Raw genomic sequence first — 19,121 nt, 5'->3', positions numbered from 1 at the left:
CTGAGGTTGGGTCCCAGAAGTCAAAGGATAGTTTTCTAATCCATTGTGCCAAACAGTTACCTCCCCCCAGCCACCCCAATATTCAGAACTCTAGGACCATGCACCAGTTCTGGAAAGGCTTCAAATGTGCTCCCAGGCCTCTGAAGTGCAACTCTTGAGAAAACTGCTGGAAGTACACAAGAGACAGTGCACCCTCCAATTATATTTATACCCTTGGGAAGTGCCAGGCTTCTGCTCAGCAGCCTGCTTGCGCCCCACAGCAGCATTTCGAGATAGGTAATCCAGCTCAGCTCAACTTTTTTTGAAATTTAACCAAAAAAATAAATATGCAATGTTTAGAGATATTGTGCCTGTATTATAGGAGTTGTAGATTTTTTTCTTGTTTTTGAACTATGCCTCCCTGATTATCGGTGTTTTTTTGACTGTAGTGCAGCTCCTGTAGTAATCCCAATTTGGTAACTTGGAAGTGTAACAGCAAATTTTGTAACTGTGCCTGAATTTATGACTGAATAATGGTGCTGTGAAATCTGTAGCTGAACAGAGCAAAAGGGAAAAAAGCTTAATTCACTACATTTGTCGATTAAAAAGCTTAAATCATTACTTTTTGATGTCTAATTTTTTTGCAATACCATGAGTTATCATTGAATTATGTATGTTTGAGCAAAATTAGGATTTCATGTTATGATGACGCAGGGACATATATATCTGAAAATACCAGCAGTGTGAAGGTTTATTTATCTCAATACTAAAATTCATGGTCTGTTCCTCTTGGAACCTCGTCTCATGCGACTAATATTTAGATTTATACATTCGTAAATACCTGCTTGCATGTCATGCTGACATAAATAGATTATTATTTCTTGTGATTTTTTGATGCATGAACTTGTTTGTTTTTCATAAACTATGTTACATCCTTATCTAGGCTCCCTTAGTTGAAAAGAAACTCCATTGGTTAAGTGACGGCCAGGGCTCAGTGATAGCACTATTGCCTTTGAGTCAAAAGATTGTGGGTTCATCCAGAGACTTGAGCACAAAATCTAGACTGACACTCCAGTGCAGGAGTACTGCACTCAGAGTTGCCGTCTTTCGGATGAGACGTTAAGGCCCCACTACCGTCTCGGGTGGATGTTAAAGATCCCATGACACTATTTGAAGAAAAGGAGGGGAGTTCTCCCCTGTGTCCTGGCCAATATTTATACCTCAACCAATACCTAAAACAGATTATCTGGCCATTATCTCATTGCTGTTTGTGGGACCTTGCTGTGCGCAAATTGGCTGCTGCCATGATAACAGTGATTACATTCCAAAAGCACTTAATTGGCTGAAAAGCACTTTGGGACATCCTGTATCAGGCACTATATAAATGTAAGTAACACAATCACGCAAAGAGAATATTATGCAGATTTTATATAAGTTAATTTATTGTTTGTTGTAATAGAAATTTACACTGGAACAGCAAAATAAAAAGCAGAAGAAGTAACCCTAAAACTAATTTTAGTCATTGCTGAGTCCGTGAAACCCAAAATGTATGACAGCAGTTCTGACCTCCGAATGAAAAATCTAACCCAGATAGGAAAACCTAAAGGCTGTGCAATTCTAAAATCAAAAATATGCCCTGAAATTAGCCTGAAGTTATCGATCTCATTTTATTGCCTTCCTCAAATATAACTGATGTAAAGAGTGTTAATACATAAATGTTAGCTTGCTGAAAATGATTTATTAAAGAAAACTAAATGACACATCATTGAAGCATTCTTAAATCAAAATAAACTTTTTGTTTTTATGTTCCGCAGCTGAATGATACCAAATCAGCAGATCAAAAAACCACATTTCTACATTTCCTAGCACAAATCTGTGAGGAGAAACATCCAGATATTTTGAAGTTTGCAGATGATCTGCAAAATGTGGACAAAGCTAGCAAAGGTACATACTTATATTTTACATTCCAATGGCACTTAAAGAATGTCATCAACTAAATGATTGAAGATATGTTTTAATGTGTAAATTTTTAAAATAATTAACATACTTTGTGGCTATTAAAATTTGTGCAATAGTACTTTGTTTATATACACTTCAGTTTAAGTGATGAGATCATATTGATTTGTGTGGACTTCGCAAATGCTGAGGAGTGATTTGAGGGGCAGTAGAATTGAGACACTGCTGAGTACTCAATCAGTCCACTATACTCAGTTTTCTACTGCAGTTGAAGTCTGTCAGTACAATTTTAATCTTAACTCTGTGTGAGGAAGTATTGAGTGGAGTCTCTTTCCTTTTCTGGACTGCTGCAGTGAATTTAGAATATAAACTGCTCCTATATGCTGCATTGTGAGTTGAAATGTCATTTTCAGCATGGCTTGTTTGTGTTTCCTTGTTGATGTGCATTCTGTAGGACCTGCACTGTTTTTTTCTTAAATATGCAGAGTGTTTGAAAAAGGTGCGAACGAGGGGTGGTAATTCCTCCAATAATAATGATGGTTTTTGTGAAGGATTTCTGTTCATTTGCAGGGTCTTTCAGACCTGAAGACTGGACGATGCTCATCCTTTGACAGAATGTTTTTGTTTATATTGGATGGTACAACAGTAAGGTGTACCTGGAGGCAATTGTAATTAAATAGATGCTATATGAATTTGAAACTGGTAATTTTCAAGAGCACAGAAAGACTTGGAGAAATTTCATTGAGGTGCTGGCAGACTTTCCTATAGCCTAATGCATGTTCCAAATATCCTGTTTTTTTAAATATTCATTCTTGGGATGTGGGCGTCACTGGCAAGACCAGCATTTGTTGCCCATCTCTAATTGCGTTTGAGAAGGTGGTGGTGAGCCGCCTTCTTGAACCGCTGCAGTCTTTGTGGTGAAGGTATGACACAAAGCTGGGTGTGTGTGTGTGCTGTGAGGAGGATGCAGAGAAACTCCAGTACAATTTGGACAGGTTGGGTGATTGGGCAGATGCATGGCAAATGCAGTATAATGTAGATATATGCGAGGTTATCCACTTCGGTGGCAAAAACAGGAAGACAGATTATTATCTGAACGGCAATAGATTGGGAAAAGGGGAAGTGCAACGAGACCTGGGTGTCCTTGTGCACCAGTCACTGAAGGTAAGCATGCAGGTGCAGCAGGTGGTTAAGAAGGCAAATGGTATGTTGGCCTTCATAGCGAGAGAATTCGAGTACAGGAGCAAGGATGTCTTGCTGCAGTTGTACAGGGCCTTGGTGAGACCACACCTTGAGTATTGTGTGCAGTTTTGGTCGCCTTATCTGAGGAAGGATGTTCTTGCCATTGAGAGAGTGCAGCGAAGATTCACCAGACTGATACCTGGGATGGCAGGAATGACGTATGAGGAGAGATTGGGTCGATTAGGCTTATATTCGCTAGAGTTTAGAAGAATGAGAGGGGATCTCATTGAAGCTTATAAAATTCTAACAGGACTAGACAGACTAGATGCAGGAAGGATGTTCCCGATGGTGGTGGAGTCCAGAACCAGGGGTCACAGTCTAAAAATAAGGGGTAAGCCATTTAGGACTGAGATGAGGAGGAATTTCTTCACCCAGAGAGTGGTGAACCTGTGGAATTCTCTGCCACACAGGGCAGTTGAGGCCAATTCATTAAATATATTCAAGAAGGAGTTGGATATATTTCTTGAGGCTAAAAGGATCAAGGGATATGGGGAGAAAGCAGGGACAGGGTACTGAATTTGGATGATCAGCCATGATCTCATTGAATGGCAAAGTGGGCTCGAGGGACCGAATGGCCTACTCCTGCTCCTATCTTCTATGTTTCTATGTACTCCCACAGTGCTGTTAGGTAGGGAGTGCCAGGATTTTGACTCGGCGACGATGAAGGAATGACGATATATTTCCAAGTCAGGATGATGTGTAACTTGGAGGGGAACTTGCAGGTGATGGTGTTGCCATGCGCCTGCTGTCCTTGTCCTTCTCTGTGGCAGAGGTTGCAGGTTTGAGAGTTGCTGCTGAAGAAGCCTTGGCGAGTTGCTGCAGTGCATCTTGTAAATGGTATATATTGTAGCCACGGTGCGCCAGTGGTGCAGGGAGTGAATGTTTAAGGTGGTAGATGGGTTGCCAATCAAGCGGGCTGCTTTGTCCTGGATGGTGTCAAGCTTCTTGAGTGTTGTTGGAGCTGCACTCATCCAGGCAAGTGGAGCGTATTCCATCACACTCCTGACTTGTGCCTTGTAGATGGTGGAAAGGCTCTGGGGATTCAGGAGATGAGACGCTGTCCACATAATACCCAGCCTCTGAACTGCTCTTGTTGCCACAGTATTTATATCATAGAATCATAACGGCACAGGAGTCCATTCGGCCCATCGAGTCCATGCCGGCTCTCTGTAGAGCAATCCAGTCAGTTCCAATTTCTCGCTCTATCCCCGTAGCCCTGCAAGTTTATTTCCCTCAAGTGCCTATCCAGTCTCCCCTTGAAAACACTGAGTGTCTCTGCTTCCACCACTTCCATCGGCAGCGAATTCCAGGTCATTACCACTCGCTGCGTAAAAAAGTTTTTACTCACATTCCCCCTGTATCTCTTGCCCAGAACCTTAAATCTGTGTCCCCTAGTCTTTGTACCATTAAGTAGTGGGAACAGCCTTTCCCCGTCTTGCCTATCCAAACCCGTCATAATCTTGTACACCTCTATCAAATCACCCCTCAATCTCCTTTGCTCTAATGAAAACAAATCCAGCTTCTCCAACCTGTCCTTTTAACTAAGATTCCCCCATCCCTGGAACCATTCTGGTAAATCTCCTCTGCACCCTCTCGCGGGCCTTCACATCCTTCTTAAAGTCCACTCTCTCAATATGTCCCGCCACCTTCATGGACCTATGCACATTAACTCCCAGGTCCCTCTGGCCCTGCACACTCTTTAAAACTGTGCCATTAAGTGTATATTGCCTCTCCCTGTTCCTTCTGCCAAAATGCATCACCTCACACTTCTCTGTATTAAATTCCATCTGCCACTTGTCTGCCCATTCTGCTAGCCTTTCTATGTCCTGTTGCAGTCGATTGGCATCATCCTCACTGTTTGCCACACCCCCAAGTTTGATGTCATCTGAAAATTTAGAAATTCTGCTCTGTATTCCAATATCCAGGTCATTTATATATCTCAAAAAAAGCAGTGACCCCAGCACCGACCCTTCGGGAACACCACTGCCTACCATCCTCCAGTCTGAAAAACAGCCATTTACCACAACTCGCTGTTTTCTGTCCTTAAACCAATTCCTTATCCAAGCTGCCACTGACCCACCTATTCCATGAGCCTCAATTTTGTTAACCAGCCTTCTATGTGGTACTTTGTCAAATGCCTTCCAAAAATCCATGTAGACCACATCCATTGCATTCCCTTCATCAATCCTCTCTGTTACTTCATCAAAAAATTCAATTTGATTAGTCAAACACGATCTGCCTTTTACAAATCCGTGTTGGCTCTCCTAATTAGCTTAAACCTCTCCAAGTGCCCGTTAATTTTTTCCTTGATTATTGTTTCTAAAGCTTTACTCGTGTCAAACTGACCAGCCTGTAGTTACTAGGATTGTCCTTACACCCTTTCTTGAACAATGGTGTCACATTTGCCACTTTCCAATCCTCAGGCACTTCCCCCAAATCGAGGGAAGATTGGAAAATTATGGCAAGCCCTTCCGCTAAATCCTCCCCCAATTCCCTTAGCAACCTGGCATTTGACCAAATGTGGCATCAAGTAAAAGGTCTAGTAAAAGGGGGAAAACTCTCCACTGGCTGAAGTCATACCTAGCACAAAGGAAGATGGTTGTGCTGGTTGAAGGTCAATCATCACAGACCCAGGACATCGCTGCAGGAGTTCCTCAGGGCAGTGTCCTAAGTCCAACCATCTTCAGCTGCTTCATCAATGACCTTCCCTCCATCATAAGGTCAGAAATGGGGATGTTCGCTGATGATTGCACAGTGTTCAGTTCCATTCGCAACTCCTCAGATAATGAAGAAGTCCATGCCCGAATGCAAGACGTGGATGACAGTCAGGCTTGGGCTGATAAGTGGCAAGTAACATTCGCGCCAGGCAATATCTCCACAAGCGAGAGTCTAATCACCGCCCCTTGATATTCAGCTGCATTACCATCGCCAAATCCCCCACCATCAACATCGTGAGAGTCACCATTAACCAGAAACTTACCTGGACCAGCCACATAAATACTGTGGCCACAAGAGCAGGTCAGAGGTTGGGTATATCTCACAAAGGCCTTCGACACTGTCAACCGTGAGGGATTATGGAGTGTCCTCCTCAAATTCAGCTGCCCTCAAAAGTTTGTCACTATCCTCCGCCTGCTTCACGACGACGTGCAAGCTGTGATCCTGACCAACGGTTCCACCACAGACCCAATTCACGTACGAACCGGGGTCAAGCAAGGCTGTGTCATTGCACCAACGCTCTTCTTGATCTTCCTTGCTGCAATGCTCCATCTCACCCTCAGTAAGCTCCCCGCTGGAGTGGAGCTAATTTACAGAACAAACAGGAAACTGTTCAACCTCCGTCGCCTCTAGTCCAGATCCAAGGTCGTCCCATCCTCTGTCATCGAATTACAGTATGCAGACGACGCTTGCGTCTGCGCTCACTCGGAGGTCAAACTCCAAACCATTGTCAACACCTTCACCGAAGCGTACGAGAGCATGGGCCTTGCACTAAACATCCGTAAGACAAAGGTCCTCTACCAACCTGCCCCCGCCACACAGTACTGCCCCCCGATTATCAAAATCCACGACAAGGCCTTGGACAACGTGGACCACTTTCCATACCTCGGGAGACTACTGTCAACAAGGGCAGACGTCGACGACGAAGTCCAACACCACCTTCAGTGTGCCAGTGCAGCCTTCAGTCGCCTGAGGAAGAGAGTGTTTGAAGACCAGGACCTCAAACCTGGCACTAAGCTCATGGTCTACAGAGCAGCAGTGATACCCGCCCTGCTGTATTCCTCAGAGACATGGACCATGTACAGCAGGCACCTCAAAGCACTGGAGAGGTACCACCAATGCTGCCTCCGCAAGATCCTGCAAATCCATTGGCAGGATAGGCGCACCAACATCAGTGTTCTTGCTCAGGCCAACATCCCCAGCATCGAAGCTTTGACCACGCTCAATCAGCTCCGATGGACGGATCACATTGTGTCCGCATGCCCAATACGAGACTCCCAAAACAAGCGCTCTACTCGGAGCTCCAGCACGGCAAGAGAGCCCCAGGTGGACAGAGGAAACGCTTCAAGAACACCCTCAAAGCCTCCGAAAAAAGTGTAACATCCCCACCTAGGAATCCCTGGCCCAAGACCGCACAAAGTGGAGAAGAAGCATCCGGGAAGGCGCCGAACACCTCGAGCCTCTTCACCCGGAGCCAGCGGAAGCCAAGCGCAGGCAGCGCAAGGAGCGCACGTCAACCCAAGCACCCCACCCACCCGCCCCTTCAACCACCGTCTGCCCCACCTGTTACAGAGACTGTAGGTCCCGCATTGGACTAATCAGTCACCTGCGAACTCATTTTTAATGTGGAAGCAAGTCATCCTCAGTTCCGAGGGACTGCCTAAGAAAAAGATTCTGCAGCGAGTGTCTCGCCTCCTGACTCCCCAAAGCCTTTATACCATCTACAAGGCACAAGTCAGGAGTGTGATGGAATAATCTCCACTTGCCTGGATGAGTGCAGCTCCAACAATACTCAGGAAGCTCGACACCATCCAGGATAAAGCAGCCCGCTTGATTGGCACCCCATCCATCACCTTAAACATTCACTCCCTACACCACCGGTGCACTGTGGCTGCAGTGTGTACCATCTACAAGATGCACTGCAGAAACTTGCCAAGGCTTCTTCGGCAGCATCTCCCAAACCCGCGACTTCTACTACCTAGGGCAAGGGCAGCAGGCACATGAGAACACCACTACCTCCAAGTTCCCCAAGTCACACATCATCCTGACATGAAAATATATTGCCATTCGTTCATTGTCGCTGGTTCAAAATCCTGGAACTCCGTCCCTAACAGTACCTTCACCACACGGACTGCATTGGTTCAAGTAGGCAGCTCTCCACCAGTTTCTCGAGGGCAATTAGGGATGGGCAATAAATGCTGGCCTTGCCAGTGACGCCCACATCCCATAAAGAAATGAAAAAAAACTTCCATTAGTCTCTAACCCCACTCTGACACCCTGGGACCACCCAGTGTCTTCCTCTCTTGCTCCGCAGACCTCTCACTGTACTTTACTCCCTGCCCTCGAACCCTGCTCTACCATCTTCTTTCGCCACCCTAAAAGCCTCTTCCTCACCTGCCTTATTCTCACCCCCTAACTTCGCAGTCTTACTTCAGCCCTGGTCAATTTTCCATCCTTGACATAAAGACTGCTCATGGACTGCACAACCTGTGTGCAACACCACATGAGATTGATGAGTAATCCTGAAAAATCTCCATTATTACGCAATACAGCTAATGGAGTATTAGAGTTATTTGAATCTAGCCTCCGTGTGAGGAAAAATAAACTCACATATTGCAATTAAAACCCCTTCACTTGCAATAAAGATATAGTTTGACTAGTTTGACTAATTTAAACCGACTGACCAGAGAATGTGTGCTTCATGGGTTCTCCGCAATATCCTGTTGCTACAGGCAATACCCCAGGCAAAATCACAGTTGAATAAAAATCTGCCACAACTCATCATTGTGCAGTTCATGTAAAAGTTTAGAACAAACTGTATTGCTTCTTTAAGAATAAAACTAAATAAACCACAATATTTTATCTTGGTTCCTATATTCTATGGGAATGAACTTTAATATTTCATATTGCTCTTTTATTTAATTTTCTAAGTCATTTGCTATTCTATTTTACTTTAGGAATGTAGTGAGCCCATTCCTCCCCTGCACACACATACTCTCACACATCCTCTAGCTATGCATTATGTAATTACAAACACAGACAAATCCACTTTTCCTACCTCCATTCCAGCTTCTGAAATCCACATTTCCCTTACTTTATTGTACAATTAACAATCAGCCAGTACAATAGAAAATCACCTGAATCTGGCCAAATGTTATTATATTAACCAGATTGATGTATGGGATCTTTTGCATCATCACTTAATGATCAGTAATACAATGCAGTGGAGTCATGGTGAAATCAAGTGCTACAGATGTCTGTGAAGGCCCAAAAACATGATTACAGGCAGATGCGCCCGATTTTTCCCCAGCTCGAGTTATTATTGCATATAAGTAATTGATTATTAGTTTTGTCTTAAAACACCGCAAGTGAAATGATTATTAGAGCTAATGAACTGCAAATATAACCGTTTGCTTCTGTCTACCCCTGTAAAACACCAACTTCAGATTGGTAGAAAAGCATTACCTTCTTTTCCCATGAAATTACGTTCCCTTCATTACCCATTGTGCTTACACCGTTGACCTTTCTTCTCACAAGATTAGAACTTACATTCGTGCTTTGATATTTATTATGCATTTATTTGTGTGCAACTGACCACATATGCCTTCTGCTTCGTTGTTGTGCATCATTTTAGATTTTAATGTTTATTTGTCAAAATGTACTTTGTTCCATTCTTGTTCTACTTCTAGTTAATATTCAACCAACTTAAATACTTGTCAGAAAAAAGTAGAATTTGTGATCTCTGAACTGTGTTGTGCTTCCTACATACTCACTGTTGATTCAGTGTTCAAGTAAATTGCTGAACTTCTTAATGCCTAGCAGTGACTATGGGGGGAGTTTTCCGGGGGGGTCAGCGGGCGCAATCAGTGACGAGTCGGGTGGGACCCTGTTGTCAACCCATCGCCACGCATCTTTACCGAATGTCGGGTCTGTCAGCGCTGAGCAGACCCGACACAGCGGCGGAGGAGGCGATTCAGGTCATTATGACCTTGTTAACAGAGGATTAACAACAATTTTGAGCTCAAATTTAGAATTTACCAGCTCGCCAACGGGGTCCACGCTGCTCGGGGATCACGTCTGTTAAGCTGGGCGGGAGTTGAATGGCGATGGAATCATCTATAAAAGCTCCCATCTCACAGCTGTTTACTTTCCAAGCTCAGAAGCTGTCGCTTACTGCATTTGGAAGACAGATTGAGCTTTATGCCGGTTGCAAGTGTTTGGAGCAAACTCTCTATCCAGTGTCACCTCACTGGAACAACCTCTCTCACCATTGACAGATTGCTTCTGTCATCTCAAGTTCATCTGCCATTTATTCCATCAGCATGGGTACAGTTTATACTCTCTTACCTTGGTCCTCAGAATCTGACCACGATCCTCCGCAACACCAACATCACCAGGCACACCAGCAGCACCAACAACCACACCAACCTTCTCCACAATCACCTGATGCTGCACAGGACAGAGGGCATCAGCACCCGACCACATTGCTGCCAGGGATGGCCTCACATGGCCACATTTACTTCACTTGATGCTGCCACATGATGCACCAGGTTGGCACCGCCCCACACCAACACCATAAAGCATCCCTACAATGCCCAAGCCATTCCTTTCACACTCATCAGCATTGCCAGGGGGTGCCGTTATGTTTCACCATTCACTGTAACTAAGCTACTTCCAAAGGTGCACACAAATCTGTCCAAGAACGCCAAGTGTTGAAAGTAAAGATTTCAATGTTTGACAGCACATTAACAGAAACTTTATATGAACATTGGCTAAAACACACCTTGTGTGTTGTTAGCTGGTATGATTGGACTAGGATGAGGGCGAGTGTGAGGGGTGGCTAGTGAGATGGGGATGTGATAATATAGGTACAGAGGGATGGGTGGAGGTGCAAGCTAAGTTGGTGTGAGTATGGATGTGCAGGAGTAGGGTAAGGAAGGCACAGTGATGGGGATATGATGAGTGGCACAGCAGGATGAGGTTGAGTGTGGCTTTGCAGTAACATTTCGTGATCTATTGAGATCATTGAAAGGTTTGCGCCACTGCAGCTTGGCCCTCCCAACCACATTCCTGCTTGTGCCTTCCTGTTAAATGTGCAACCAGGCTGTGTTGGTCTCCTGGGGAGGTCTCTTCCTCCCATTGGAAGGGAAGAGGACCTCCCTGTGTGCTGTGATCCCCTCCATAAGCATATGGAGGGAGTCATGGGAGAACCTGGGTGCAGCCGTGCACCCCTGTGCAGTGCTTGTCAGTGTTTGCAGCACCTCAATGCTGTAGAACACCGACAGCACAAATGTCAAAGTGAATTTGCACATGGTGTCATTAAGGAAACCGACTGATGACGCATCATCAAATGACGTCATCAGACCTGCTTCCTTCAATTGGACCGGGAAACATGCTGGGCGGGCTTAACAAGCCCAATCGGGGGAAAGGCTGAGATGGAGCCGGCAGCAAGGTCGCGACCCGCCATGGACCTCGCCCACCATGGACCCGCCGAGGTAGGGAAATTCATGCCTATGTGACTGTTTGGTCTACAATAACAATGCCCCAAATAGACTTCTTATTGCCTCTCACACCATAGTACCAAATTGGTCAGTCAAACTAGAGCAACAAAAGTGTTCCATCTCATAATTACTGCTTAGTCATATTGCTGACATGATACCAGGCATTCTGGGAAGCTCCAGTGGGAAATGGGGCTGACCAAGGCTAATAGTCACAGGTAGAAAGCAAGTACTGTATCAACCATTTCAAGGTTAAGGTATTTTTATGGCTTTAAAACAGTTCCAGTTGAGTGAAAGGATTGACTAAACTGATCTGCAAATCATGCATTTTATAAATAACTGGAAGAATACAAAATGTCTTACTGTCAGCTAGAATACTCTGGAGACAATGACCTGTAGATAATTATTTTAACAAGTACAATAATGTTTTTTGTAAATTATCTAATCCATTCAGCAAGCTTTTATGAGCTCTTACATCAACCTTCACTAAGTACACTCCTTGACAACTATTAAAAAACATTGTTACAGCAAGAAGTGTTGTACAGCACTGCGGGTTGCACTAATCTGCACACATCAACAGGGGGAACCGTGTACTGCTACTGAGACTACATGTGAAACAGTGCTATACTAGTGATGAGGGGAAAGGGGACCAATTACCAATAAAATCTAAAAATGCAAAAATGGCTTGTTATCCCAAGGTGATTGTGCATATACTGTATTCTGATTATCATAGGCCATACAAAGCATTTTAAGTGAAATAGGGCATCTATTAGAAACTTTAGTAAGTTTTATCTTTGTCCAGGTCACAGAAAAGTAATGTCAGACTGACCTCAACATGCTGGTCTGAAACTGGGTCTGGCTTCAATTTAGGCCACCTCCAAAATCAGAGACCCTCAGTCACATGCATGCAAGGTTACAAGATGCTACTTTTACTATACAGCACATGTAATTTTTTTTTTATTCGTTTATGGGATGTGGGCGTCGTTGGCAAGGCCAGCCTTTATTGCCCATCACTAATTGCCCTTGAGAAGGTGCCCTTGCACATGCAAATCTTGCACTAAGCTACTGTTGCATGTCCATGTGCTTATATCTTGATGCTATTTAAATCACAATGCAAGCCTGTTGACCTATCTCACTAGTTCGGCGCATTTAGAGGCCAATAGGGAAGATTTATCTTCCGCTGCAGATCAGGAGAGCCACAAAGAAGTGGTCCATTGCAGTTGTCTATCATATGGAAGACAGTTTATATTTGCAAGTCCTACAGGTCAGGATTTGACAGTACTGGGGTGAAGTAAAAGTACCTTTAAATAGCAAGAGGAATTCATAAGACATCATGCATTCTACATAAGATTATAACTGAACAATTTTTCAAGCTATTAAACAGTAAAGGAGATGGGAGATAGGTGTGTTTATATATATATGTATGTGTGTGTATATATATTTAAGCTGTATAGTAAGATATAGCAGTATGCAGAAGGGGGCCCCTTCACAAACATAAACATACCTTTATGCAATTTAGGTTGCAGTTATGTTAGACACTGGATTAGATTTTAATAGGTCACCCAGCATAAATGAAGTGGTAGAGGCCCAAAAATTTGCTCAAGGCTTTGTGTACGCAAGTGCCGTGGTCACCGCCACCTTCAAAGGGGCCTACTGCTGGACAGCTGAAGCACCTATCTGCTTCGGGCAGTGGATTCTTTTAATATACAAATTGGGGTCCTCTGACTTACATAGGACCCTGATTGCCATTTTAGAACAGGACTGCATGGAGTATGCACCAAGTTTCATCTCGCGGTCCAGCCCATAAGGAGCCAAAAAGTAGGTTTTTATTTTATTTTGTGGGTGCAAGAGGAGCTGGACAAGGATCCGATCCCTCCCACCCATCCCCCCAGCGCTCAGTCAGCAGGCTATCTGGCTATCTCAGAATGCCTGTTTTCATCTGCAGTCCACTCGGGGTATGCTAATGAGGTGCAGCTCTCGAAATGGACTGGGCCTCTATCAGGCGGTCAGTTAACACACACCACCCAGTCAACTGCCCATTAGTCAACATATAGCTCATGGTTTCAGACCAGTATCTCCACAGTGCAACCTTCAGCAAGGAGGACCTCAAAATAGGATATTGCTGAGCTTAATGACAAGGGAGCACTGTGCATGCATGATTGGATGCATGTGCAGAGCTCTGCTTCCCAGGCAGCTCATATTTAATGTTGGACGAGGGCAGGTGGATATCCACTTTCTTCAGGAAACTTTGTGTTATCCGGAGGCTCGAGCCACCGGTAAAAATCAGGAGCCGTTTTGTTAGGTTTTTTTTCTTCTCGTGGCTTTTTTTTCCAACAGTCAGGCTCTGCAAAGTTTTTGTAGCTTAGCAACAGCTTCAGAGAGACGCTTCCAAGGTACGGGCCGACTGTTTAGAAGCTGTTGCTAAGCAACATTGTTTGTTGTCAGATACGGAGATGAAAAGCTCCGAATGCTTCAACATTAACGCTGGTGTGTCCGGCAGTTTTGAGGGAACGGCAACAGCTCGGTCCCGTCGGTGCCAGATAGCATAAAGTTTCCTGTACTAATAAGAAAACACATTGCAAAATATATTTATAATGTTCCCAGGTGGTCTAGTGGACCAACATACAGTTAGAAACATAGAAGATAGGAGCAGGAGTAGGCCATTCGGCCCCTCGAGCCTGCTCCGCCATTCAATGCGATCATGGCTGATCATCCAAATTCAGTACCCGGTCCCTGCTTTCTCCCCATATCCCTTGATCCCTTTAGCCTTAAGAAATATATCCAACTCCTTCTTGAATATATTTAATGTATTGGCCTCTACTGCCTTCTGTGGTAGAGAATTCCACAGGTTCACCACTCTCTGGGTAAAGAAATTCCTCCTCATTTCTGTCCTAAATGGCCTAACCCTTATCCTTAGACTGTGACCCCTGGTTCTGGACTCCCCGACCATCGGGAACATCCTTCCTGCATCTAGTCTGTCCAGTCCTGTCAGAATTTTATAAGTTTCAATGAGATCTCCTCTCATTCTTCTAAACTCCAGTGAGTACAAGCCTAATCGACCCAATCTCTCCTCAAACGTCATTCCTGCCATGCCAGGTATCAGCCTGGTGAATCTTCGCTGAACTCCTTCCGTGGCAAGAACATCCTTCCTCAGATGAGGTGACCAAAACTGCACACAATACTCAAGATTTGTTCTCACCAAGGCCCTGTACAACTGCAGCAAGACATCCTTGTTCCTGTACTCAAACGCTCTCGCTACAAAGGCCAACATACCATTTGCCTTCTTAACCGCCTGCTGCATCTGCATGCTTACCTTCAGCGACTGGTGCACAAGGACACCCAGGTCTCGTTGCACTTCCCCTTCTCAATCTGCCTTCCTGTTTTTGCCACCAAAGTGGATAACCTCGCATTTATCCACGTTATATTGCATCTGCCATGCTTCTGCCCAATCACCCAACCTGTCCAAATCATCCTGGAGTTTCTCGGCATCCTCCTCACAGCACACACGCCCACCCAGCTTTGTGTCGTCTGCAAATTTGGAGATATTACATCTAGTTCCCTTGTCTAGATCATTAATATATATTGTGAAAAGCTGGGGCCCACGGACCGATCCCTGCGGTACCCCACTAGTCACTGCTTGCCACTCGGAAAAAGACCCGTTTATTCCAACTCTTTGCTTTCTGTCTGCCAACCAGTTCTCTATCCAAGTCAATACCTTGCCCCCAATCCCATGTGCCTTAACTTTACACGCTAATCTCTTATGCGGGACCTTATCAAAAGCCTTCTGAAAATCCAAATACACCACATCCATTGGTTCTCCCTTATCTATTTTACCAGTTACATCCTCAAAAAATTCCAGTAGATTAGTCAAGCACGATTTACCTTTTGTAAATCCATGTTGACTTTGTCCGATCCTGTCACTGCTTTCCAGGTGCTCTGCTATTACATCTTTTATAATGGACTCTAGTATTTTCCCCACTACCGATGTCAGGCTTACTGGTCTGTAATTCCCCATTTTCGCTCTACCACCTTTTTTGAATAGTGGGGTAACATTAGCTACCCTCCAATCCATGGGTACTGTTCCAGATTCCATCGAATGCTGGAAGATGACCAGCAATGCATCTACTATTTGTAGGGCCACTTCCTTAAGTACCCTAGGATGTAGATTATCAGGCCCTGGGGATTTATCGGCCTTCAATCCCATCAATTTCCCTAACACCATTTCCCTACAAATACTGATTTCTTTCAGTTCCTCCCTTTCATCAGACCCTATGTTCCCCGACATCTCTGGGAGGTTATTTGTGTCCTCCTTTGTGAAGACAGAACCAAAATATGTATTTAATTGGTCTGCCATTTCTTTGTTCCCCATTATAAATTCCCCTGATTCTGACTGCAAGGGACCTACGCTTGACTTCACCAATCTTTTTCTCTTCACATATCTATAAAAGCTTTTACAGTCAGTTTTTATGTTCCCTGCAAGCTTACTCTCATATTCTATTTTCCCTTTCTTAATTAATCCCTTTGTCCTCCTTTGTTGAATCCTAAACTGCTCCCAATCCTCAGGTTTACTGCTTTTTCTGGCCAATTTATATGTCCTCTCCTTGGATCTTATGCTATCCCTAATTTCCCTTGTTAGCCACGGTTGAGTCACCTTTTTTGTTTTATTTTTATGCCAAACTGGGATGAACAATCTGGGATCGACCGCACATGATGCAACTTGAAAGCAGTGTGAAACTATGTCCTGGAGATGGTCTCCCATCTGTTAACTTCAGTGACCTTACCAATCTGACTCTTGAGTTTTACTGTCAATTTTGCTTCAATGCAAACCCAAATCAACTTGCATTCGTGCACAAATTGCAATATAACTGCACCCTTATTAGATTTTCCAACGGAACAAAATAGATAATTTCCCCAAGAAATACTGGGGGTAAAATTCAGTATCGCCCTGTTTGGGGCGCTATTATCAGCCGTGCACAAAGTTTAGCGCCTGCCGCTAATTATCGCCTCCGACAGCAAACTTGGCTTTTATCGCCCCTGGAGGTGATTGGAGCGCTAAATCAGTCACTTCACACCTGTCTTAAGGAGCAAAGGCTGAGGAGCGAGGCGCTACCTCAGAGCGCTGGCGAAGCAAGGAAAGGCAAATCAAAATAAACCTGCAAAGTGCTGCTCAGTACTCAAAACTCCTTCACACAGCGTTGAATCTCTCCAGAAGTCTCACTCTCTCAGAATGCGTGGTGCAAAATTGTCACCGACAAAAAAGGCAGGAAGCGGTCGCCTTTAAATAGCACTCCCCTAGTCCCTTTCTGACAGCATAACGCTCCCCTCAACCTGTCGTTGCTAGCAGCAGGCGGTAAGGCAGGGGGCGCCACTCAATATCCGGTCCGGGGCGCTAACGGGGCGTTGCGCACTCGACTGACGTCACAATCTGCCGGCGCAGGAGATCGTGACGGTAGTGTTTAGCGCCGCCGCAAAATGTCTAGTTAATTTTGCGAGCGGCGCAAACATCGCCGCACCCGGGCGCTCGTTGCTTTGCGCCCCATTAGCGCCCTCTTAATTTTTCCCCCACTATTTTTAAACTTTCTGTGTGAATTCCAGTACTCTTTTTCTGTATTTGGACCAGGAACTTCCAAATTAAACTTGTACAGTGTGCACCTTTCCCAATAATGCAATGCCTTATTTGCTTTTAGTCTAAAGTGATTTGCATTAAAAATTGATGTACATTTATAGTTTGTTACATTACTTTGAATTTTTTAATGGGTTTGCAGGTATATTTTGAAAAAGTAGATATTATTTTAAATTATATCTTCCAATTTGGAAAATACCAGGAAAGTATTTCTAATTAGTTTTATTTTTCCCTCCCAGAGGAAAAGGCATGTGCATTGCTGATGGTGACTGCAGCTGCAACAATCACAGCACTGACTCAATACCCTGCAGCTGCTATACTGCCCAGGGCTTTTCTTCATCTCTTGATTTCCTTCAAGGGGCAAGACAGTTTATCCTAGTAAAAGAAAGAACTGCATTGGTTTAGCATCGTATATTCCCACTCCACATGCAATGCTCTCGCCTTTATATTGTTTGACTTTTTTTTCAGGTATTGGTAACACTTAACAATATCTCAGCTCTATATCACTGCTTTTGTTGCACCCATTAATGGGAGATGAAATGGAATAAAAGTAACTGCTTGTGCTTAAGCAATAGCTGGTTTTGCACACTAAACACACCACTGAGGCAAACAAAAATACAGAGGAAGTCGTATTTTATTTCTATAAAAGCTTTCATGGTCCATTTTGCTTCTTTCCTGAAAGTTGGATCCACTCAACTGCACTGAAACTAAGGGGAACATTTAATTTTCTTAGGAATAAAATAATTTAAAATGCAAAATATCAATTACCAGTGTATGTCTATGTCCTGTCTTTTGCAAATATGTAAATACTAAAATCCACACAAGTTGCACATTTTATGTAGATTTTTATGACTCAAACTTACAAACCATTTTTGCCAGTCATCTAGAGTAAATGTTAATATGATGACTTTTACTGTGGTGCTTCCTGTGCTCTAAGTTTCATGGTACTGTATTACGTACATTAATGACAATTACATAGAATCTATAGCACGGAAACAGGCCACCCATCCCAGCTGGCCTATGCTGGTGTTTATATCCCACACGAGTCTCTTTCCATTCTAAGTATCCCCATATCCCTCTATTCCCTTCTCCCTCGTGTATGTCAAGCCTTCCCTTAAATGCATCAATGCTCTCTGCTCCAACTACTCAATGTAGCAGTGAGTTACACATTTTCATCACTCTCTGGGGGAAAAAAATCCTCATTTTTTATTTGATCTGTTCATGCCTATCTGATATTTAATGTCTCTTTCTTGACTCACCCACAAGTGGAAACAGTTTCTGCACATCCACCCTATGGAACCTCTTCATAATTTTGAAGACCTCTATTAGATCTCCTCTTAGTCTTTTCCAGAAAAAAAGATATTTGTACCATATGAGAATTCTGTCTTTTATAGGGGAGAAGTAAGTCTCAGAGGAATTCTTATTCAAATCACTCACCTCCACACACAATCTAATAGAATTTATTTTTTTCCACAGGAATCTGATTTGATGTTTTTGTAGAAAATGTCAATTTTATGACTAGAATGGAGACTCTGGAGTGGAGTTTCCCTACCTGCTAGGCAGCTGGGCAGGTAGCATTGTCAAATTTGAAACATTTTTCCGCATAAAGAACTCGCACACAGTTTGGCCACAGGTGGGATTGTGTGCATGTGATTGTCTGGATAGGCACCAGTTTAAAGTGATCAGGGGTAGCAGCAGCTCCTGCAGTATTAATACCAAGAGAGCAATGCGCCTCCTCCCCAGTCTAAAATGATTCCCTTGTCTCACTCGCTGCTGGAACTTGCTGCCAGCAGATCGTTTGTCTGCCCACCACATTAGTTTCACTTATATTAGTAGATTCACATTTCCTGTGGTCCAGCCCCTCAGTTATCCATCGCCATGGCTCCCTCGAGCTCAGAAAATTTTAATTCACTGATATAATATAACAAAGAGCAAAGTTCAGATACTTGAGCTGCCAGCCAGTAAATTCTAATAGTGAGTTTTCCCAGACTCTGAAGGCTCAGAAGCCTGTGATGGTTAGTTACTCCATCTCATGTGTGAATCTTCTTTTTGTAATGGATGGGATTTAGTGTGAGATATAATGCAAGTTGGGGAGTTTTGAACAAGTT

At 43.9% G+C, this 19,121-nt stretch overlaps 1 protein-coding gene across 1 annotated transcript in view; it reads left to right on the top strand.

Moving 5' to 3' along the window:
• Positions 1–19,121, top strand: part of LOC147111592 (protein diaphanous homolog 3-like) — a 1,088,834-nt gene that overhangs the window by 872,726 nt on the left and 196,987 nt on the right. The window contains exon 22 of the mRNA XM_085998659.1: positions 1,794–1,923. Within this exon, the coding sequence (XP_085854785.1) occupies positions 1,794–1,923 (130 nt within the window). The remainder of the gene's footprint in view (positions 1–1,793; positions 1,924–19,121) is intronic.

Source organism: Somniosus microcephalus, chromosome 10 (genome assembly GCF_052327205.1).
Source record: "Somniosus microcephalus isolate GS21.2 chromosome 10, FLI_Smic_1.0, whole genome shotgun sequence".
In the NCBI taxonomy this organism is placed as follows: Eukaryota; Metazoa; Chordata; class Chondrichthyes; order Squaliformes; family Somniosidae; genus Somniosus; species Somniosus microcephalus.
Note: the sequence above shows the minus strand (reverse complement) of the source record. Positions and strands in the feature narration are given on the sequence as shown.